The sequence below is a fragment of the Macrobrachium rosenbergii genome, chromosome 37 (assembly GCF_040412425.1).
Source record: "Macrobrachium rosenbergii isolate ZJJX-2024 chromosome 37, ASM4041242v1, whole genome shotgun sequence".
Taxonomy (NCBI): Eukaryota; Metazoa; Arthropoda; class Malacostraca; order Decapoda; family Palaemonidae; genus Macrobrachium; species Macrobrachium rosenbergii.
This window is the reverse complement of record NC_089777.1, coordinates 33,300,116-33,324,761: the sequence shown is the minus strand read 5'-3', so window position 1 is coordinate 33,324,761 and position 24,646 is coordinate 33,300,116. Positions and strand designations below refer to the sequence as shown.

General features: G+C 35.9%; 2 protein-coding genes across 3 annotated transcripts in view; one reads left to right on the top strand and one right to left on the bottom strand.

The window, feature by feature from the left end:
- Nucleotides 1–396: 396 nt before the first annotated feature.
- On the bottom strand, nt 397–20,986 carry LOC136825461 (venom protease-like). Of its 2 annotated transcripts, none has more exons than XM_067081936.1 (10): nt 20,463–20,986; nt 13,337–13,393; nt 12,460–12,618; nt 11,710–11,809; nt 11,173–11,323; nt 8,258–8,400; nt 7,785–7,951; nt 6,356–6,457; nt 5,105–5,262; nt 397–1,948 (listed from the first exon to the last, which is right to left on the bottom strand). In XM_067081936.1, the coding sequence occupies exons 2-10, from the start codon at nt 13,383–13,385 to the stop codon at nt 1,775–1,777; spliced, it is 1,203 nt and encodes a 400-aa protein (XP_066938037.1). In that variant the 5' UTR covers nt 13,386–13,393; nt 20,463–20,986; the 3' UTR covers nt 397–1,774. The 2 variants fall into 2 exon arrangements, with proteins under 2 accessions (XP_066938037.1, XP_066938036.1); XM_067081935.1 differs by lacking the exon at nt 20,463–20,986 and adding an exon at nt 17,567–17,977.
- Nucleotides 20,969–24,646, top strand: part of LOC136825460 (protein O-linked-mannose beta-1,2-N-acetylglucosaminyltransferase 1-like) — a 41,872-nt gene continuing 38,194 nt past the window's right edge. Inside the window, exons 1-2 of the mRNA XM_067081934.1 lie at nt 20,969–21,132; nt 24,152–24,389. Of these exons, the coding sequence (XP_066938035.1) occupies nt 21,122–21,132; nt 24,152–24,389 (249 nt within the window). The 5' untranslated portion in view covers nt 20,969–21,121. The remainder of the gene's footprint in view (nt 21,133–24,151; nt 24,390–24,646) is intronic.

Sequence of the window (24,646 nt, the reverse complement as noted above, 5' to 3'; positions counted from 1 at the left end):
AGAAAACTCTTGTGCCGGCTTTGTTTGTCCGTCCTCAGATCTTAAAAATTACTGAGGCTAGAGGGCTGCAAATTCGTATGTTACTCATCCACCCTCCAAACATCAAACACACCAAATTGCAGCCCTCTAGCTTCAGTAGTTTTTATTTTATTTAAGGTTCAAGTTAGCCATAACCGTACGTCTGGCAACGATATAGGACAGGCCTCCACCGGGCCGTGGTTAAAGTTTCATGGGTCACAGCTCATACAGCATTATACCGAGACCACCGAAAGGTAGATCTATTTTCGGTGGTCTTGATTATACGCTGAACAGAAAACTCGACTGCGCAGAAGAAACTTCGGCACATTCATCTATTTGTTTGTTCTTGTGCAGAAGAGGGTATACAATAGCAATGGCTCCTTTGTTTAATTTATTGTTTTAGGTTTTATTTCTTACATATTCGTTGTCATTTGTTTGTGAATATAATATCTATTCCGTTAACTCATTCCTTTATTGAAGGTATTCAAGTCTGTGGAAGGTTCCTAGTCAATTTTAATCATATTTTCATATATTTTCAGAAGGTATTACATTACAAACAATAATAATAATTTAAACTAAAATGAGTTCCACTTATCTATAAACTCATGTTGTAAAATAAAGTGGCATTTCTTAGCATATGGCGAGCTAAATTTCACCTTATTTGGAGGTAACCATGAAATTAAATAAATAAATACAAAACAACTGACTCACAAAATAAAGCACAGGTGGTCATCGTGTCGGGCAAACACGAAGCAGTCCTTCATATTCCGTCAAAGACTTTTGGTATGAATGAGAAGCATACCGTATGAATCATAAATGTCATAATTTCAATTAAGATTTAAAAGATCTCCACACACCAAACATTCTCCTTAATACGCTTCAGTGAGCATTTAAGTTTCGAGTTGTTTTAAATAAATCTTTGTAAAGTACCATGGGAGGCCAGCGTGATGAACAGGTGTGTGCCTAAGTATGCACAAAAAAAAAAATCTAGGGGTTTGGGGCTTGGGGGTGGGGAGTGCAGGGGGTTAGGAGTGGGGAGAGCCCTCCTCAAATTAGTCAAGACCAGCCTCCTGAACCTCGAGTAAAATCATCAATTTGAAGAGCAATATACAGGCCTGTTCATAATGCACATCCCATCAGCATTAATCAGCTATGCCAACTAATTGGGAGGAGGCTGTACCAAAGCTTAACTATGCACGGTGCCCGAAAACTATGACCCACTTCCGTGTGAAAGTATTTTATTTAATTCTACCATTATCAGTGTTGGTGACTTCTCATCATGACAAAATTATTCGGTATCTACTTCTTTTATTACATTGTTTACATAAGCCTCTCTTCACGGAAGTAGCATGAAAAAATGTGAAAATGTTACTATGTTTACAATGCACTATGTATGTAGTATTGACTATTGTGGTAGAGGTCGTCTTTGCTTTTACTTATGAGCAACCAATAAGTAATCTGTTAACCTTTTACTTGAGATCGTAACTGTTCTTTTGTGGCCTAAATTGAATCACATTATCTCGTGTTTCTGTAACATGCTGAAAAAATATGTTCATACGTGAAATCACGGTGTTCTATTGGCAGGCACCAGTTTCTTACCACAGAACAGTACTTATCAAAAGGCTAACGTTCAAATAAGTACAAATAAAGAATTCTAATGATGTTTCATATATTACGGATGGTCTGGAGATATTATTTAAATATCTCAGGTTGCCTACAGAGAGATAACAGGAGAGAAAGAGAGAGGAGAAACCACCTAGACAACTGTGCTTTGAATGTTGCTCACGATCCAGTCTATAAAAGCTCCCACTCTAGTGTATACGCCTGGAAACTCGGATGTGGCGCAGCTGACCCCATGAGACACGATTCCAATCAAATAATATCTGCCGTTACTTGGGTTGTTGTAGTTCAAAGGCCCGCCACTGTCTCCCTAGAAAGACAGAGAAACATTTTATCATTGAGCAATACATACGAATGTTGTATTTTTCTACCGATATGAAAATGCTGTTATTTACACATGATCTACTTTTTGAATGCAGATGAATTATGTTTAGTGCTAAAACCACCTATATCACCATGAAAACTTTAATGGATACTGCATATAATTTCATTGAGACACTTATTATTACTCTCAATTAATTACATTATAGTTTAAATAATGACAATGAGAAGAAATATGGTTCTGGGGCTTCAGATTTGGGGATTTAACAATGACTAAATTATGCTACCTACAGGTGTGAGAGATATTCGTTGATGGGGGTTGAGTGGATACATGGGAACAAGCTAAACAAGATCATACTCCCGAGGTAATTAACATGGAGCTGAACTATACCTCCATTCTTGTTTTTCATATTTCAAAATATTTTCCCCTTTCTAATCTCGTTACATTTATATACATACATATATATATATATATATATATATATATATATATATATATATATATATATATATATATATATATATATATATATATATATATATATATATATATATATATATATATATATATATATATATATATATATATATATATATATATATATATATATATATATATATATATATAATAATAATAATAAGAGAGTCCCCAGTTTACAACAGAGTTCAGTCCCAATGCCACGTCGTAAGCCGAAAATCGTCGTAACCCGAAATATCGTCGAAAATCATAAGAAAGCCTTACTTTTAATCCTTTGGGTGTTTTGTAAATGACGTAAACTGCATTTTTATTGAGTTTTCATTAAAAAAAACCTCCAAATTTTGACCATTCTGCCCTTTTTGGAGCCATATTTCTTCCACTGGATGGGCATTGTCGGCGTCGTAAACCCGGCACATGAGTTGTAACCCTTGCTTTGTCAGTTAACATAAACATGGTGCCAAGGAACCAGTGCTTAGAGCTCCCTTGTGTTAATCTTCTGATTTTATGTAATTATAACTAATTAAGGTAGACACTGAATTTCTCTTAAAGTCTTACATTAAGCTTAAATGATACGAAATCCCTCTTTCTCTAAGAATATCGATTAACTACACAGTCGTGCTATTCGATGGGCCGGAGTTCAATTCCCGCCGCCGGCTGATGAAGAGTTAGAGGAATTTATTTCTGGTGATAGAAATTAATTTCTCGCTATAATGTGGTTCGGATTCCACAATAAGCTGTAGGTCCCGTTGCTAAGTAACCAATTGGTTCTTAGCCACGTAAAATAAGTCTAATCCTTCGGGCCAGCCCTAGGAGAGCTGTTAATCAGCTCAGTGGTCTGGTAAAACTAAGGTATATATATATGTTGCAATAAAGTAAGTCGAAATCCCAATCCTATCGCCATTCATAGCAATATATAAAGAGGTCATATAGCTGTAAGCTCATAGTAGCTAACAAGGGGGCATCCGGAAAAGGCAGCACATATATTAAAACAACAGTTTATTTTGCCGACAGTGTTTCGCAATATCTCATTGCATCTTCAAAGCAGCAACTTACAAAAAAATTACTTAAAATCTTATAAAAAAAAACTGCGAAACCAACATCAATTATGCAGATTTTAAAATCATATCTTCCATGCAAGAAGAGGGGTTACTAATTATTTTAGAGTACATCGTAGTTAAAACTACCATCCCCCTCGTTAAACACACAGACAGCCTTCACACAGTTATTCATAGCCTAACTAGTTGTTTGTTTATATTTTGGTTTGTACTTCAACTTTTATTTGCCCTCTTTCTTTGTTAGATGTTTTAGTTTCTTTTTTAAATCAGTTTAGGTGGGTTATGTCCGTCTTTATAGTGATTTTTAAATTGTTATTTTACATTTTTTGCGTTTTTTTTAAGATTTTAAGTAATTTTCTTGTAAACTGCAGCCTTGAAGATGCAATGAGATATTGCGCAACACCGTTGTCAAAATAAACTGTTGTTTTAATATATGTGCTGCCTTTTCCTGGATGGCCCCCTGAGAGCTACTATATATATATATATATATATATATATATATATATATATATATATATATATATATATATATATATATATATATATATATATATATATATATATATATATATATATATATAATGTTACAGGATATATATAATAGTGAAATCAGGCAGATAGCGAAATGCACTTAGGGACATTTGATCCCCCAAGGGGCTATTAAGCTACTAAACACGGCGAAAAACATTTGACCCCCCGGGGGCTAGTACTAAATACGGCAAAACAGTGTAGGCGAGTCACTCTTTTGCCGTGTTTAGTACTAGCCCCTGGGGATCAAATGTCCCTAAGTACAGTTCGCTATCTGCCTGCAATTTCAGGCAGTTCATGAAATGCCTGGTTTCGTTATCTGACTGCAACACACACACACACACACACACACACACACACACATATATATATATATATATATATATATATATATATATATATATATATATATATATCTGTAAGGAGGGGGCTAGGATGTGTGGAAAATATTGGGAAGAGACGGAGTGTCTACGGAAGCATGAAGTGTGGGGGTGGGGGTGGAGTGGATGTACAAAGGGTATGCTGAAGCAGCTCTTCATTAGAAAAAGAAGGGTGGGGAAGTTAATTGCAAATAAGAAGAAAAAAAGGACTGAAACTGTTAAGATGAATTGTCTGCGTAGTAATTGCAATGGTGAGAAATGTGTAGATACACAGAAGTAGTGTAAAGGCTAGCATAATTGACAGGAGTATTTTAAAACGATTTGGTCACGTGGGAAGATTGGAGGACGTTAGGATAGTGAAAAGAGTTTACAGTTCAGAATGATAGGAAGAAGAAGGAGAAGAAGAAGACCTACAAAGCTCTGGATAGATGAATGGATCAGGTATTGGAAAAGCAGGGCATTACATCCGGGAAGCGTAAGAGAACGTACGCAAGATAGAGGTGAATGGCACATTTATTTCTGGGGTTCGACGCGCTGCTGATGACACTTCTGTGAAGGTGCAAGAAGCAGCTAGTGCTAATGTAAGTTCTTTGCACGCGGGGTTCTTCCACGTTTCAGTATAGATATTGCAGTCACTGTCATGTTGTTTTCTCTACAACCAACAGTCTAAGTTAAAAAATGAAATACATAAAAGTCAGACTTACGCTACAGGCATCAGTAGTTCCTTGTCCGGCGCAAAGGTTTGTTTGATCCACCACGGTGCCAAGAGTCCTGGTTCGGTAAACGGTACTGCATGGCCCCAGAGGTACAATGGGAACGTCGGCTTCCATGAGCACATTAGAGGATCTGGGAGCGCTAGCCTCTAAAAGGAAAACGTCAGGTCACTGGAAGTTGGAGCCAAGTGTCATATGGCTCAAATGTTCGAGAAAAATGTCGTGAAGCTTCAGAAAATATATAGTTGAATTAATTTGCTGAAATGTCAGTGAGACTTCAAAAACCTTCACATTCTTCCAGTCCTATTACCTTTTAAGAAATATTATTTAAAAATAGGAAAACTATACTGAAATACAAGTGCTTTGTGAACTGAAATGAGACTATTTTCTCTGCTTTCTCCTTATCTGGAGACACTTATGACATCTTTGATAAAGACTTTTTTTTCATAAAATAAACCATAAAAAATCAACAAAAGAAAAATAAACATAAACAAAGAATTGTAGATATATATTAGATCCTTTATTACACTTTAAAATTCAGCAACGAAAGCCGTCACTACATATTGCCCATGTAATAAAAAAAATAGTAACCCAAATAAGTAAACCTGTAGAGCAATAGATTCTTGAAAGCTTAATAACTCGATAGTTTTCCTCCAATCAAGAGATTTTAAATGGAAAAATGAGTCACTCATATACGTGTACATATATATGTGTATATATATATATATATATATATATATATATATATATATATATATATATATATATATATATATATAAATTAATTTCAAGATATTTTACTTTCAACTTGCTTTGCAAGTCCCGTATAAACAATGTGATAAAAGTGCGTGTAAAACTGATAATAAATGAGAAATCTAGCTTGGTAGTATTCATGCTCAAAAAGTATCCACTTTGAAACTCTTGTAAACGTGATGGATTCACACGTGAATGATATATAAGACTTATTTCGGTTCGGGAAAGCCGAGTAAGAACTATCTTCTACAAGTACGCTTCTGTTAACTCAAAAATTTTAATAAAAAAAAATCCACAAATATCGAAAGTAAAACCAGCCAACTACTGTACATTATTAAATTTTACACAACGGAATTAAAGAGCAATTGTCCTGCAATAACTCAAGAAAAAGTACGAAAAGTGTCTTAAATTAACAACGATAACATGAGAGACCAACCGTCACCAGAACAAGTAGTTAGAAACATGACATAAACAATTAGAGATACGAACCAAATGAAAAACGACCCCATCCAATGACGGTTGCGTTTTGGTTTTCGAACATGCTGTTTTTCAAAGCCGCTGCTATAGGAAGGCAAACTGGTTTCACAAAATCTGAAAAGAAGAGGAAAAAGGAAATCAAATAAAATAAAGGTTTGGTTTGGTTGTCAATCATGAATATGATTCCGTTACCAAACTGCAATCGTATTTCTGATCACCACAACCAAAACTCAAAATGAAACTTGGGCTTTTCTTCGTCTATGATTAACAGATACGTATTTTTTGGTTTACCAGACGCAAGGAATAACGGTAACTGAAGAATCCTGATACTAAAGGTGGATTAAGCCTACATGAAAGATCTTTATAGATCCATTCGAGCGGTTTCTGAATTTAAACAGACCACAATTACTAAGATTCATAGACATTTCTAGTCCCCGTCCTTCACATTTTATAAGTAATACTATTATTCTAAATAAAATAATCCATTCACAGCCAGTGAAGAAGCTGAACTGCTGAACCTGACTTAATTGTATATAGTAAGATAGTACATATGTATGCTTTACTAAATGTAATGGTAATATACTTATTAACGAAAAAAAAAAAAAAAAAAAATTAGCAACCAACTCACAGACATCTCTGTCCCACAAACATATGGCAACACTTTCCGACTTCATGCCACTGAATGCTCTTTTTCTCTCATTGCATCAAGTCAATGAGACTGGAGATTGTTTAACACCCATGAAAGAAGGAGAGATTTAGAAATTAGATATCTGCCAAGTCTACGCGGCGTAAGCATTGTTGTTAGGGTTATAAAGGGACGGAGAGCAGCTGCAATACAATATTTTGCGTTCATGACAAGACTGGTCAGATTGTGCAGAGGTTGTCAGACCAAGGAGAGCTTATGGATATGTATCAGCTGAGGGAAAAACTCTTGAGAAAGAAAGAAAGATGGCAGACGATTGTTATCAAGATCAGGTCTTAATATAGAGAAGGCAGGAGATCATGTGCAACTGGTGAGACCTTGGCGTGTCAATGATTCGACTTTCATGAAAGAATGAAATGGCTGTTTAGCTGTGCTGTATATATATATATATATATATATATATATATATATATATATATATATATATATATATATATATATATATATATATATATATATATATAAAGTTGATGCCATTTTCATATCCTTCACTCTATCAGCTGGTAATCGCTAGGCATCAGAAGAGTGGGAAAACTCAAGCCAATCTGGATTAGAAGAGAGGTTTGAGATGGGTGGAGAACTGTGGAAACGAAATCATGATTAAGGCATGAGTGGCAAAATTTCATTGCGGGCCTTTGCGTAGCAAAACTACGGCAGCCAATTCGATGAAACTCGAAGGACTCAGCGAGAAAGATCAGAAACAGAACTGAATTATAGATGACCAGCGTGAGAACGAACCGTGGAATACGGCGTCCTTTTCTAGGATCAAGAGTTCGATGTCATTAGCTTTTGTGAAGCTGTCGTAGCCATTCGTCCGCTGAGAAGCAATCTTGATGTCTTGGGGGACGAGGCCGTCGGATGCGCTTGTCAGATCGTGTTCTCCTAACCGCACGTGGGTCCTTAACCTTCGAAAAAAAAAAAAGAGGATTAAAGTTTAGAAAATAAGCAGGGGCTCCTAACATCTGTTTGTGATATTTTTGATAAAATCCATCTATAATGAATGAGGTCCTTGCTCTTTTAGACTCTAAGAGGCCTTAAGAGATTATCTTTTGTAACCTTTCAAATGAACCCCATATTCTTTGGAAGCTAGAATTTCAAGTCAACGGTCCTATAGGTTTGTTCCTTATGAATAGGGGTTTATCTTCTGAATAACAGTAATAATATAAAAGTAATAATTATCGTTGAAAGGCCTGTCAAGAATTCGTACTTACTCCTGTGGAACGTCTGGGACGACGAAGCAGTGGGCCGCTGACAGAACGTGACGCCTGGTGATGAGGGACCCTCCACAGATGCTTTGGAAGCCGTTGTTGGCTGTGGGCCGACCGATAGCCGTAGCCCAGGGCCAGATGCCGATCTGATGTTGCCAGGGAAAAAGGTCACGTTATTACACTGTCATTAATTAATTGGTCAGCTCTTAATTTGCACTAACAAAAATCAATGAGAATTTTATCGATGATACCAGTTTTAATACCAAAACTATATTCGATGTCGATCACATGTTAAAACAGGAATGTTAGTATTAGTATTTACGTAACACAGGATCATTTGGATGCAAGAACACTACTGTTTCTGAACGTAGTTTTAGACATTGCAAATTATAACCCTTACATATTATTATTATTATTATTATTATTATTATTATTATTATTATTATTATTATTATTGAGAAACAAGCTAAAAGTTTTTCCCGCGGAAAAATAATTGGGAAGGGAAAAATATAGATAGAATAATAACAAACGGATGGGAACAATTGAGAACGCCCTTTTCTAACTGAAGGAATAAATGGATGGAGCGTTCACTCCAAAACATTTAGTGTGTTCTTATTTTAACCAAAGTACTTTTTTTGGTTGTACGGACATAAAAAAATAGTAATAGGAACCTTACAGATAAATTGCCAATTTTATATTGTTTTGGTCACACGCTTGGTCGGAGATGATAAAATTTTCAGTGCTTCTAAAATTTAAGGTGCATATATGTGATATTAGAATTACATGAACCATAAACTGTGGAAGAGAAATGGGTACGAGCGAAAATCTACTAAATACGGTGAATCGAAGAATCATGTTCAGTTTTGCTTTTCGAACACAATTTTGACATAGATTCTCTTATTTGTAAGCCATTAATTATCATAATTGGCAAGTCACTCCAAATTGTTCATTGGCTTTCTAACAGTGCAGGCGTTAATATGATCCCTAACCTTAGGGTGAAATGGTTCGCCAGCTAACACCCGTTTTAGAGAGGCAATGGCTGAGTCCTGTGTGGTCAAGTCCTGTGTGGTATTCAAGTCTGACCAAACGGACTCCGTCACGTGAATGAATCAGCTTACTCTATGTGAACTGAAGCAAGGTGGGTCAGAATATGGTCCAGGATTGGAAATCCTTGAAGAGATAATGAGAAAGTGGTTCTCATTATCTTGAATTTACATGTGGTCTGCAATTTAGTATGGAAAAAAGATTATTTCATAAACAAATCACGGAAAGGAAAATGTCAAAATACCGAAATCAGTTTATGCCTTAGAAAATGAATCATTCTTCATTGAAAGGGGAGACTAGAATTTGTATATGATTAGGAAAATTGTATCCAACAACAGCTTATTTTTGACAAGACACGGAAGGGAATTTTACCACAGTTGACCATCATGCTACGCAGTGCAAAGTTAGCTGTGGTTTTGAGGAAAGCACGCTTAGCATTATCAGTGAGTATAAGCATATTGTTGGATACAATTTTCCTAATCATATTTATTCTAGTCTCCCTTTTAATGAAGAATGATTCATTTTCTAAGGTCATGATTTGTTTATGACATTTTTTTAGCTATGATAGCTGTTCTTGTGAATTTAATCACAAGTCACTTTATAGTTTTCTGTAAAAGAAAACTATTGTGCCGGCTTTATCTGTCCGTCCGCACTTTTTTCTGTCCGCACTTTACTCGTATTCCGTCCGCATTTTTTTTCTGTCCACACTTTTTCTGTCCTCCCTTCCTCAGATCTTAAAAACTACAGAGGCTAGAGGGCTACAAATCGGTATGTTGATCATCCACCCTCCAATCATTAAACATACCAAATTACAGCCCTCTAGCCTCGGTAGTTTTTATTTTATGTAGGGTTAAAGTTAGCCATGATCGTGCTTCTGACAACGATATAGAACAGGCTACCACCTACCCGTGGTTAAAGTTTCATGGTCCGCGATTCATACAGCAATATACCGGGACCACCGTAAGACAGATCTACTTTCGATGGTCTTGATTATGCACTGTAGTGGCTGTACAGGAAAATCGATTGCGCCGAAGAAACTTTGGCGCATTTTTAACATGTTTATGATAACCTTCTCTGGATCCTGATGATAACAATAAAATATTACGGCGCAAGACGCACACGTATACGAGAACTAGGCATTTTTTGTCGAACACGATATCAAAGAACTCACTTTTCTGCGGTATAATTTTGATCATCCGTTCTTTGTTGCCCACGTTCTATACGCAGACATAGAAGAAATTAAAACATGAAGGTTACATAAATTTGCCAGCCGTTTAAAAGGGTTTATGAAACAAAGAATGAAAATGAGACTGATCACCCTTGTGAGTATGAACAGCCTAATATACCCTAATCAGAGTGGAACCATAATCAAAATGACATTTTTTGGGGATCAGTCAAGAGCTTTGTAGAGTTACAGGTAAAAATATCGGAGTTCACTTATTTATGGAGCGCGTTCTTAACTGTTCATACAAATGGATGCAAAATGTTTCATAAGTGATTCTCGAAGGTTTATTCATGGACAGGTTTCCTAGATGAGTGATCATCTGGGCTCTTTTTAGTCTTGCGTCGAGACGTATCACCTCGGGTATGAGATATTTAACGGAAACGGCCAAATGTTAATGACTGGGCATTAAGTGTAAGTTTTCTCTGCTTGTTTTTCAATCACTAAAACTTCAAATGTAAGTGGTTTCTATAAAAGCGATGTAACAATAACGTCATCCCTGCAGTTGAGAAAACCAATTATTTCTCCGGTCTGAAAAATCAACTAGCTAGCCTTGAATGGCTAAGTCAGTTAGTAGGAAATTCAAGCCATTCTAGATGAGAAGGTGTATCAGGCGTGCTTCCAAGAACACTGACATGGGAACTTTGCTCACCTCTGCCTCGTCACCTCCAATGACCCTTTCAACGGACGGCAACCCGCATTCGTTCTGGCTTGGGATGGCGACCGGACCACCCGAAGTATTTGGGGTGGCTGAAGGGGAAGTCGCTGTTGGGCAGCAGAAGTGCAGACTACGAGGAAGCAATCTGCAATCATTCGGAGAATTCCAGTAATTCTTTTCTTTCACTTCATGATGAACTTAGTGAATGCTTATCCAAACTTTCGCCTTTCAAGAAAAGCAAAGTGGCATCGTATTATCATAATTTTTTGCAGCACTTGACAAGAAAGAAACACAGCTATGCTTTATCAGGCAAAAGAACACAGCTAAATTAAATTCTTAGGGCAAGCTAAAAAAATTCAAATTTTCATAAAATTCTGGTCAATATCATTGCAAATTGTTCATTGTTAGGAAAATTCACAGAACTTTTTTCTGCGTTCATACATCTGCCCCTGTCAGTTTGTCCTTCAGAGATTCCTCTCTCGAGGAATAAAAGAGTAGCACCCACTTCCTCCTCCTCTCCCTCTGAATTACCTGCATATCCTTCGCCGAAGAAAAGTGAGGGTGTTGCTGTCCCGGAGTTGTCTCAGAAGCGGTACATAACTTTGACACTGACTTATTGGACCACATGTGCCTGCGTGTGAAGAAAAGGAATAAGTTTCTTCAAAGACAGAATTTTAAATGCAATTAATAAAAAAAACCTAATACAGAATTTTATTATTCCTTATAAAAACAATCATCGTTGACTGATACATTTCATAATAAAGTGACTATATCGTACAAGAAAAACTGATAGATCTAGTACAGAATTTATTATTCTTTATAAAAACAAGAATTGTTTACTGACACATCTCATAATAAAGTGAGTACATCGTGCAAGAAAAAACGAATAAAAGCAAAATAAATGTATAATTAGCATGTTAATAAGACACACAAATCAGATACCTTTAAAATGAGTAAGAAAATGGATTCTGAGCTCTAGGCTGTATGCCTAGAGTAATTAAACTGAATTGGATATAGAATTTAGGCCAAAGGCCAAGCACTGGGACCTACGAGGCCATTCAGCGCCGAAACGGAAGTTGACAGTAAAAGATTTGAAAGGTGTTAGGAAGAAAGACAATGTGAGAAGAGGTACAGCAAAAAGGAATGATAGAGGTTGCAGCTAAAGGCCGAAGGGACTCCGCAAAGAACCTTAAGTAATGCCTACAGTGCACCGCGCGAGGCGCACTGACGGCACTACCCCCCTACGGAAATAGTAATTAAAGACACTCGTCGTCAGCTCACCTCTTTCCTGCGAAGGCGTCGTGCAGTCATTGGAGCCTGGTGTGGTAGATACAGGCGGTAGTCCATTCCTGACGCCAACTCCCAGGAGTTCGGACAACCTGTTGTTCACCTCAGCCTCGCGCTCTTTGTTCGCTGTGTTCCCGCCGGGGAAAACTATCCCTGGCGAAAGAAGGAAAGATAAGGAAACGTTCCACGGATAACGATTTTGATCAACGTCTTTTTTTTTTTTAATGTTGCCTTACAGCAACGGGCGAGGTAAGCGAACGTTATTTGTGAAGGGTCGTTAAAAATAAACATGTTATATATAATTTAATGTAATTTGTAATGAAATAGGTTTCATACTGCAGTGAAAAACGTAAAAAAAAAGTGTCAAAGGAAATCTCTTTCTAAACGTAAATGTCTGAACCAATATTTGTAATGTATAGGTTACCATATTTCAGTAAAAAAAAATAATTAGGGCAAATTACAAAAAAAAAAGACTACTTTGAATAAAGAAATTCAGTTGGAAATAGTAATTAAAACACAACTTCAGAAAACATCATATGTAAAAAAAAGTTGCTTTGAACTTAAAACATTACATGCAAAAAGTTGTTTGAAACTTGGGAAAGAATGACATGAAAAAGTATTGTTACACTGCAATAGGCAAAACAAGCAAATATCACTTGGAAAAAAATGTCTGAAGGTAAACTTGGTATCCATTGGTCCTAATGCAAAAGTTATTTGACATCTTAAAAGGCAACGCCGGTTTCAACTGCCATACTACGATAGGAGAAAGGAAGGAAGCCTTGCAAACAAAAAGTTTTTAGAAATAAGAAGGGATAAAAAAAAAAGTCTTCATGGTTAATCATTCAAGAATTTCTGTAGGATTTTTGTTTACCTTGAGCTGCGACGAGCGAGAACTTAAGAAGGAAAACTCCAATCTTCATTTTTCCTTCTGAAATGACAGAAAAAATTATCTTACGATGATGATCATTACTCTTATTCTAAATGGCTGTCAGGAATGATCTTTATGAGAATATATTCATATAAAAATATTTTCACCATTTTTGTACATTGTGCAACGTAATAATTTTCACAAGTAATTACTTTCAGCCTCGACCTCTAAGTTTCTGTTGAGAGAATCTTTTCCTTTAAAAATGAGAATGTTTATTTTTTCTTTGTTTTCAGTCTATCAGATATTAAGAATTGTTTTCAAAATATCAGATATCAGTTCTTAAACTTCATCGTTTTTATAACTGATAGATAAGATATAAAAATTACTTATTTACTTAATTATTTATTCATTCATTTATTATTATTATTATTATTATTATTATTATTATTATTATTATTATTATATTATTATTATTATTCTGCAGACTTTGATCTTGAATAACTTTGATCATTTCGAAGATGCGAGATCGAAACTGATTTACTGATACCTTAAGACATTAATTATATTTACGTGTGTAAATGTAAGTTATTTAATTCTATACATATTGTATGTAATATGTGGTTTTGCTGCGTAATAATGAAACATGAATCATTATGGATACAGGTGATATGCTTTATAATAATTCTATTCTTTTCAAAACTATAATGACAAGGATAAGTTTTAAATCATTTTCATGGGAAGTCACCTGGATCTAAAATTAATATAATGAACTAATAACATATATAGCATGCGGTAATAATAATGTTAACGATAACTTGAAAATTCATGGTATTTATGGCAGAAATTTTTTCTAAGTTTTGGGGGATTTCCTCTCAATGTGTTGAGATAAAATAAATATACAGACGGAAACCGGATTACATTTGTCAGTGTCAATCATTCAGAGGAAGATGAAACCTTTAGTATATGAAAATCGATTTTTCCCAACTTCTCTACTTAAAGGATTACATTTGTGGTCAAAATTTAGCAGATGGAATGCTATCAAGAACCATTCATTCTCTCTGTCCCCCAGTTTTGTATTTGAGTATGCCTATTGCATAGAATACAAGACAATAGGAGATGAAAACATCTTACAAGCAAAAATTACAAAGAATTTGAAGCGAAATTTGTAGGTCCATTGAGCACACGGATGTTCATAACTTTAACCTTAGACCTTGAAAAGCAAACGCCTGAATGGTCACAATCAGGTCAAGTGGGTCCTGCTCACTCTTTCCTATTTCGTTGTCTTCCAACTTCTGTTTTGCTCTTATTTCTACTGTAGATGGCATTCTGCCAACCACGGCCCCACTCAGAGGGAGAGCGGATTCCGCCATCTGCCTAAACTAAACTAAGTTATTCAAGCAGAATGAACCCGGATGCTTTGGAAAAATCTAAATAAAATTATTTTGAGTCCTTCTCTTCCACTTGACATATTGTTTACTTCAGTCATGCATTATACACACCAACATATGCGCATGCGCTCACGTACGCACAAACACAGAGGGGGCACTTGTAAACATTGGCAGTAATTATGATTAGAAGGACAGCAAAGCGAGAAATGTGTCCAGGACTTTTTCACGTTTTGAATTTCGAACAAAATGACGTGGCTGTCTGAGGAAACAAAGAACAAATCTAATAAAATAAAGAGAACCTAACAAGCTCCTTCCCTGAGGCTCACTTCAAGGACATTTCATTGACTTTTGTTGCTGCCGACTAAATTTACTTTTGAAAACCATTTCCTTCTCTTATTTAAGACAGATAATTTTCAATGAAGACAGATTCTATTATTAGGCAACATGTCCACTGATATGAAGATATTGAAGGGCTATTAGAAAATAAATATCAATGATTATGCATGAAATGTGTTATCCATCCATGGAGAGATAGATACATTTTTACACGCTGCACAAATCCGATATAATTTTGTTACCACTTCGACTCTTTGGCGCAAGTACATCACGAATATACAGTATATATATATATATATATATATATATATATATATATATATATATATATATATATATATATATATATGTGTGTGTGTGTGTGTGTGTGTGTGTGTGTGTGTGTGTGTGTGTGCATAATTGAATCACGAAAATATGGAACGTGATGAATATATAAATAAAGGCAATGCCACGAAGGAAAGTGAAACAACGGAGTGGTGCTAGGCCTTTCGACTTACTGTCCTTTGTAAGTACTTACTGTCCTTTACTTAGCAAAGTAAAGGACAGTAAGTCGGAAGGCTAGCACCACCCGTTGTTTCACTTTCCTTCGTGACATTGACTTTATTTATGTGTGTGTGTGTGTGTGTGTGTGTGTGTGTGTATATATATATATATATATATATATATATATATATATATATATATATATATATATATATATATATATATATATATATATATATATGTATGTATATGTATATAAAAGTTTGATTGTCATCAAGTCCGATTACGAAATGAAATCCAGAATCCAGATACACTTTGTTAACTCTTCCTCGGGGAAAGAGATTGCGTGATTTTCCACGATTTCACTGGCTGGGAAAAACGAATTTTCCACCTTACGGAATCTCTAGACCCATGAATAAGGGAAATCTTCCTAGTGTCCTGAATGTTTTCCAAGAACAAGACAGCAAGAACTTGTTTTCCTATTACGTCATTTCCTTACCCGAAGAATATTTTTTTTTTCTCTTTGGAGAGAAAAAAAAAAAACTCTCCATGACGTCAGTTGCTCATTCAAGTCAGTGAATTATTCGGCGCGCGGTGGTTGATGGGTTGATGACACCTTGTAATTTCCAGGAAGGACTGATTAAGATAAAATATTTTGTGCGTTCTTAGACGCTACTATTTATATGATATAGTCATATAGGAATTGCTGTAAATGTTAGAAATTGTAAATTAACGCTTTCTGTGTTTATCGACCCTACGTACAGTATTGCGTGACTTCGATTTACAGGCATTCTTGTGAGATACAACGAACTAAACCAAAAGTTACCTTCAAGGATTCACTAAAATCAACTGGGTCCTGTTCGGCAATTGACAACCATACTGTTACTCGAGCTGTTAGTGTTTTCTTTTTTATTTAAATTACGATCCGCTTATTTTCTAAAGCAACTTACTTTTCAAAGGGAGGACAGGGGCCATACTTTACTCGAGCTGTTTGTGTTTTTCTTTTTCTTTTTTTTTTTTGTTTTTGTTTAAATTACAAGCCGATTACTTTCTAAAGCAACCTTTACTCGTGAGACCAGTCCGAAATAACGAACCAGGTCCAATATTTCTGTGAAAAATCCATTTTCAGATCATGTGTCCAAACAATTTAATATATTTAGTGCCCTTGCTTAAAATTGTAAGTGTAGAGAACTGCACCAGTCTGAAATTGAGAGGTTAGTGTCTAGAAAGTGTACGACTCATTGTTTTATTGTTTTGACGTATTTCCTGGCTGGGCTGAGAAGCTAATGCCTTTCCCTACTCAGTTCTTGATATATAAAAAAGAAAAGAAGAAGAAGAAGAGAGAGAGAGAGAGAGAGAGAGAGAGAGAGAGAGAGAGAGAGAGAGAGAGAGAGAGGAGGATGTTGAAAGGTAGAGTTAAAATTTACAATAGGACTGTTGAACCATGATTTACATTTTTGGGTGATTCAAAATACCCCATAATCCGGTTTCCCTCTTTTAAAACTGGGCAATCGAATGTCAATGAATGGAAAATGCAAGTCAGCTGGCGATCAGACTGTAAAACTTCGGAGAAGTGTTGGAAAACCTGCTTTCACGCGACCTAGATATGAAACAAATTTATATATTATTCTGAACAACTTATATGAGTGTAATCAGTCACGGATTTGACAATATCCTCGCCGTTAAGCCATAAGATGTAGCTTTATGCTTGCCAAAAAGTTAGGCTTTTAGGTAGAACTCAGATTGCACCACTGATTATAAACGCTAAACATTTGCTGCGCAGTACACTTCGTTCACGTATAGTAACTTAATTGGGTACAGTCACGACATTCGAATAATCGTGAGGAGTGAGTATTTTGCCTCTTTAAAGAATCATGTGTTATTCTCTCTTACAAGATGTTATTTTTCCCGATTCTCATATTTTCCTGAGTTCCTAAAATTCACACCGCCACATATTCATTCAGAGTTATAGCCTTGGAATCAACAAAATCATTTTCCAAACCACAATAAAAGTAAGATCACTGACCGAGCTACACCAGAAAAGTTGGAAGTCGAAGCCACCTCTTTGTTACACGACTGAGTAGGAACTGGCTGAGAATAATGATCTCGCGCCTCGCGGGCCTGGGGACCTGTCCAGTTGTTCCCAAAGAAGTTGCCGGTGTTTCTCTCGTCCAGACAAACTGGCAACTGCATCTAACTTGAGCCACCGTAGGAGATTATCGTTGCCCTAGGCCTAATAAGATCGTGTCACAAAATACCTGCTCGTATTCCAGCTGTTGCCCGTTATGATGTTCAGACAAAAAATAAGCAAATTGAAGATGGCTTCGTATGCATTTGCGAATTTATGGAATTTAATACAACGGTAATTTAAGGTTCACACAGTAAATGTTTACACATGGAACGGTCTATGTGGAAGCAAAACCCTGGGTCCACTCCGAACACGTATTCAGAACCCTTTAGTTCTGAGGAACGACGGATTACTTACGTAACCTTGGACGTCACACAAGGCATAACAAATGACTGTTATTGGTTTAAGGGATTTAGACTAAGGTAGAATTATATATGACCTTGGGACGTAAGAGAGTTTCAAAGTACCTTTAGTAAAGATTTTCTTATAAGGCGCCATCTGCGAGAGAGACCAATAACATAAATAACAATATCATCCTAAGTAAAAAAAACAAAAGTAATCTAGTACGATATGCCATTAAATTAAAAGAAACAAAACCATGCATAGCTCTCTAACTCATCAAGTGAGCAACCAAGAGTTATCTGTAGTCTTTTGTGTTGCAATCCCTTTCCGTTAGTCAGTAATTTAACTTTTATCATTTTACAGTTACTTCACCGTTTCCTATTTCTTCAGGTTAATCATCAGAGCTACATTACTAGACTCATCCTTATCAAAGCAGACAATTAAGTTTACTTGCTATAATATGCATCGTCTCGACTTGCACCGTAGCATTCGCAAAATATTTAGATTTCGGTTAAAACCTTCGTTCACTAATTACGTATTTAAAACAATTATATGCAGTTCACTCTGGAGGCAAGAATCAATGATATAATAACTGTTTTTCACATTAAACCATTTCCTTCGTCAGGGATGGGTCCTGAGAAAGAACAAGACAATGGTCACTCACAATTTCAAACAACTTTAGAACAAATAATAATAATAATAATAATAATAATAATAATAATAATAATAATAATAATAATAATAATAATAATAATACTTCGGGTATAGGCCCTCTTTCAAACATGTTTTGTTGAATATGATGGCAGTCTTGGTTGCATTAATCTTGTAGATTATTCGTTTAGCTCTTCTAATTAGTCTTTTTTCTTCTTCAGTAACAGAGGGGTTTTTATTTATTTATAAATAAAACCCCTGCAATGAACTCCGGCATTTTACTTAATTCTGTTACTGAAGAAGAAAAAAGACTAATTACAAGAGTTGAACGAATAATCGACAAGATTAATGCAACCAAGGCTGCCATCATATTCAACAAAATAATAATATAATAATAATAATAGGTAATGTTAAATGAAATCGCTGAATTACCTGCATTCAATTTGTATAGGGTGTTCTCTATTTTTCTAATTATTGCTTTTTCTCTGCTGCTAGAAAAAGCAATAATTAGAAAAATTGAGAAGACTCTATACAAATTAAAGGCAGCTGATGCAGCAATTTCATTTAACATTACCTGCTTAAAAGAGGGTTTTCTCCCGAAATAATAATAATAATAATAATAATAATAATAATAATAATAATAATAATAATAATATTATTATTATTATTATTATTATTATTATTATTATTTTTATTATTATTATTATTATTATTATTATTATTATTATTATTATTATTATTGGTGAGAATTTCCAAACATCGTGGTAAACTGTTATATAATAAAAATCCACAATTATATAAATATTGATTTAATTTATTAATATTAATATTAGTACAATTTCTTTGTATAATTGTAACTTTTATATTACATTATTATTATCATTGTAATCCGAAACAAACAAGGATTTAGATTGAACTTACCAAAATAGGACACTAACTTGCAAAGGAATCTTTCACAAAATCGAATACACACGTATGAATAAAAGACAGACTAAGTTAAAACATTAATAAAAAAAAAGCATTACAAATAGATACCAAACATTCATTCGAACGTCATTCGTTCGTCAGAAAAACGAGATGAAGGACTTCCCAAACAAGGCTTAACGAGTGTATAACTATTCTGAAGAATACGCTGGAAATCCCGAGCCACTGTCGTCGTCGGGCTGCGCGCTGAAATCCACAGGTAGCCCTTGGGATTACCTAACTTGTTCTGAGAAACGTTGGTCCGTAGATAACACTGTTTTCCTAGTGTCTTTCTTTTTTTTTTCTTTTTTGTAAAGATAAGATGACTGGTTGGGAATTTTGTATAAAATAAATCTGAGAAACGTTACTATAGAAAATGTCCGCAGATAACACTGTTTTTTAGTGTCTTATCAACTTTTCTTCGGCAATTTATATGAAAATATATTTTTTTTTGTTAAAGGAAATTTTTGTATATGAATCACGGTGATTTGCCATATATAATATATAAATGCAGATATGGGAATTTTGAAAGTATAAAATAAATCTCGAAGTTGCCTTTATTATAGGAAAATGTATATACACACACACACACACACACACACACACACACACACATATATATATATATATATATATATATATATAGCCTACACACACAAACGAACATGAACGGAAATGAGTCCACAAATGCAAACATGAGCACTGAGACGCTTGTTAATTGCCATACATGAGTGACTACATAGCAAAGCTGTCAACTAGTTAACTAATCTGCTATCAAATGATATTTATGTAAGCAAAACATTAACATCCATTAGGGTAATTTACGTAAAATAAATACCTCAGCTAAGAAGGAACTGTTCACATCTTTCCATGCACAGGACCGACACTATTTTATTCTACTTGCTCATACGTTGCTCTTGGGTGATGTTACGCCATCTCTCAATCTCTTTCTCTGTCTCTCTCTCTCTTCCTATCTAACTACCTCTCTGCTTCGGTTGCATTTATAGTTCCTCAGTCAGTGTAGTTAGTGTACGATAATCTACAATTTAGATCTGGTTCGGAGCGAGATACGGTTGAGGAAATTCAGACCATTAATTCCCGGGCACGCAGTTTCTGACTAGGCCCAAATTTCAATCTACTCTTTCTATTTACTTTTTCTTCTTGTGTGCTACAACTTCCTGCATAGTGGATTCTAATATAATGACTTAAAACTGGCCCTTTAAAAGTAGAACACGAAAGTATTTGATATAATGAAAAAATAATAAAGGTTATGCAGTAACCTTCTGAAGATATGGCGCTTTTTCAGTCTCTTTTCCTCCTTCAGAATCACTCGTTTGTGTTCGTGGTGCCGTTCATGACGTGTGTACGATGAGAATATACAGCCAGCTTAAATGTTATCGTTTGTGCGTTGTTTCGTCCGTTTATCGTTCTCCAAGGTTGCGTTCGCTGTGAGTGTGACTGGAATTACTCTGCATTTGCTAATCTGACGTCCTTACTATGACTCCCAGGTAAGACTCTGTTCCTCGTGTCCTCCTCTAGATGGCCTTGCGTGAGGTAGCCTACGACGTTTTGGAATGGCCACCACCGAAAAATTATTACCATTTTATTTTGGGCCTGAAAATGATTTACTTATCGAGGCTTCGGTAATCGTTGCTTGGAGGCTAATTTTCTACATCAGTCAGTGCTGTTTTGGTTGCTACTTAATGATGTATATTTATTCATTGATATTTATCTATTTATGTATTTATCTGTTTATTACATATTGCCCTTGTTTTATTGCATTCGTTCTGTTCATTTTTAACGCGAGGGTAGTTCTTGTTCTAAATGACTTTGCAAGTGTTGCGACCAGTAATAATGACAAAAGATTCACTAAACTTTTGAGAGCATGTTAAGGTTGCATACGTAAGCTCTGTAAAGATGATAAAGGGATGACGTATTGCTTGTCGCTTGGTTCCTATCTTGCATCTTCCACGTTTACTTCTGGAGGCCTTCAGGTCCGCCCGCACTTGGTCCATCAGGCGGGGTCCTTTGTAAGCAAAGAATGCCCACGCACTCCATCCTCAGAGGCAGTTTGTGTGAATGTTGTATATCCTTTACACTAGGAAGCATCCATGACTCATCACGACTGACGTAGGCTACTTTATTAAAGGGGAAATAGTTTTGCTCGAGTAAACAAGGGGTACTGGGCATTTGCGGTATCTTACTCCTTTATTACATTAAACTTAGGATAGATCTGAATAGCGCTGAATTGTTGTACCTATGTGTTCTATATATGAAATACTGTAACTCTGATTTTATTGCTCATTAGTATTAAGTTCCACTAGATTTTAGCTGGTTATTTGTGACCGGGATATTACTGGTAGCCTCGTACGTAGGCTACCAGTTATCATTATGTTAAATTGTACCATTTGAAAAATATGCACACCCACACTAGAACTATCCCCCTTCCCCCCTCAGACGAAACCATCAGTCTTGGCTGTTCATTTCTTTGTAAATACTTTTTGAATTATTCATCCCTATTTAATGAGAAAGAAAAGGCAGGATTAAAAAAAGAAATTTAATCGCCCATGTGCTTTTCTAGGAACCACGTGGTCGCACTCGTCATTCTCCATGCGAATTTACAGCTTGGACACTGGGAGAGGGCGGGTGGGTGGGTGGGTTGGGGGGAAGGGCGTTAAAATCGTGGACACGGTTAAATATGGGAATGGAATGGAATATAGAACTTAGACTAAAGGCCAAACACTGCGGCCTATGAGGTCATTCAGCTCTGGAAAGGAAATTAAGAGTAAAAAGTATTGAAAGGTGTAACAGGAGGAAAACCTCGCAGTTGCACTATGAAATAATTGTTAGGAGAGGGTGGATAGTAAGATGGAGGAAAGAGAATATGCATGGAGGTGCAGTAAAAGGAATGAAAGGGGTTGAAGCTAGGGGGCGAAGGGACGCTGCAAAGAACGTTTAGTAATGCCCACAGTGCACCCCGAGAGGTGGTTAAATAGGGGAGGGATCTGTATTAAAGTGAACCTTAGGTTTAGAAGGTATGACCAGAAGACAAAAACAAGAGAAGTCGAGGAAATGTGATGAAAAGAGATATGGATAAAGACAACGAAAAAAAAAATGTCGCGACTTCTTACAATTTAGATTTACAGGGCGCTCAGCTCCCTATAAAAATCGTCAGGTTCAATGCGTCTCAAACATTCGTCTTTGACAAGGCGTGCTCTGATGAAGGTGATCCATAGGCTTCAAAATTTTTCGCTGGTATAGTGGTTAGTGTCGTGAGATTACCACTGAGATGCCGTGGGTTCGCGCCTCCCCCAGGGCGATGAAAAATCACTGGCTCTGTATCATGATCATTTACTGCTGTGGTGTGGGGTCTGCGGTGGGAGGTTGAAACCAACATTCTTTCAATGGCCCCTGTGTGCTTGTTCCATGCGAATAGGTTTCATATACTGAAACAATAATAATAATAATAATAATAATAATAATAATAATAATAATAATAATAAATTATTTTTTATGGTTTTCCTTTTTGCTTGTCTCTTTGGGTCGTAAATTTCAAATTATATTAACAGCTGAAAAACTTGGCTTTATTTTTCTTAATTTGTTCTTCCTAAGTACTATTGTCATTAATCTTAGTTGCTTTGGTGGAGCTCTTCAGATTCATCTTTTCTCTTATCATATTTCTCCATCTGCTTTTATATTTCAATGTCATTATTCACTGAGTGTTTCATAGCTGGTTTCACCAACCTTCTTCTCTGTTACGCTCAATTTGATCTTTGCTGGACTGAAACCCCTCACAACACACCTAAGCATTGCAAGTTTTACTAATCCTCTTTCATGCTGTGACAGTTTTATTCTTCTCTGCTTATTATAAATTATCATTTTAATGTTTGTGTATCCATTCTAAACTATTTCCTTTGATAATTTATTGAAATGTGGTTGCCCTTTCCTTCAGATATTGCTATGTGTTTACCATAAACATTAATAATTATTTTCACTGTTTTCACCAAACATTTTCACTAGTATGTCAACAGTTGGGTTAAACTTGTGCTTTAGTATTAAAATTTGTTTTCACTGGTTGATGACCTTTCCAAGAAATCACTTTAAAACATGACAGTACACTTACTGGCTTTCCGAGACACTTTTCCCGTTTCAAGAGGAAGCTATGCAACCCTCCAGGAGCATTATAATTAGTCCATTATGGGCCGCTTGAATTTGGGTCGTCATTCCGTCTCTCTCCCAGATCTCTTTTATAATGACTTGCATCCAGGAGACCTCTGCCCTTAACAAAGCTATGTGAATATAGGTTGAGATATTTGGAGGATTATGGATCTACAGGATCAACTTAACTACCAATGGTTTCCTGAAGTATTTTTATCCGATAATAATGGGATTGACAGGAACGAACCATTATGTAAGCTCTTCCCTATAGGGTACTGGAACTAAAGCCAGAGTTAGTTTGATAAAACAAGAGAAGTTATGAAAGAAGATGGCCCTAAACTTATGGAACTAAATCTCTCCCCTCAACAGGAAACTCTCAGCAACCTCATCTCTCTTCCTTCCTCTCCTCCTGCTGCTCAAGCCACTGATTGAATGGTCACACGTTGGTGTTGCGGGGCACATGGTGAAGTTCGACCTCACCATTGCCATGTCACCGAGTGTGTACATCACCAGAACCTTCGACGTTGAGGAGGAAGTACTGAAGGGTCTGGAGCTCCGAAAAGAAGACCTGGAGAGGTCTCTTGCCATAGCTGGCGACGACGGTAAAGTAAGTTGATCATATATGTCAAGGTCTCAGGTTCTTTTTGGCGTTGTTCTGCTAATTAATAAAGCAAACCACATACAAGGATTCAATTTTGTACATATATCACATTTTGAATTACAAATGGATATGCAAATCTCTTACACTCTGGAGTATTTAGATGTTTTAATAAACTGGATAAAAGTTGTGTATTAATATTGTGTGAAAGTCACACGATTCGACTCTGCCAGAGATGAGATACAACAATATCATAAATAATTTAA

Coding starts and splice junctions, on each gene's coding strand:
- LOC136825461 (XM_067081936.1), bottom strand. CDS start 13,385: ATGAAGATTGGAGTTTTCCTTCTTAAGTTCTCGCTCGTCGCAGCTCAA. Junction 7,952..8,257: donor GTCCCAGACGTTCCACAGGA/GTAAGTACGAAT, acceptor TTTTTTTCGAAG/GTTAAGGACCCACGTGCGGT. Junction 1,949..5,104: donor GAACTACTGATGCCTGTAGC/GTAAGTCTGACT, acceptor CTGTCTTTCTAG/GGAGACAGTGGCGGGCCTTT.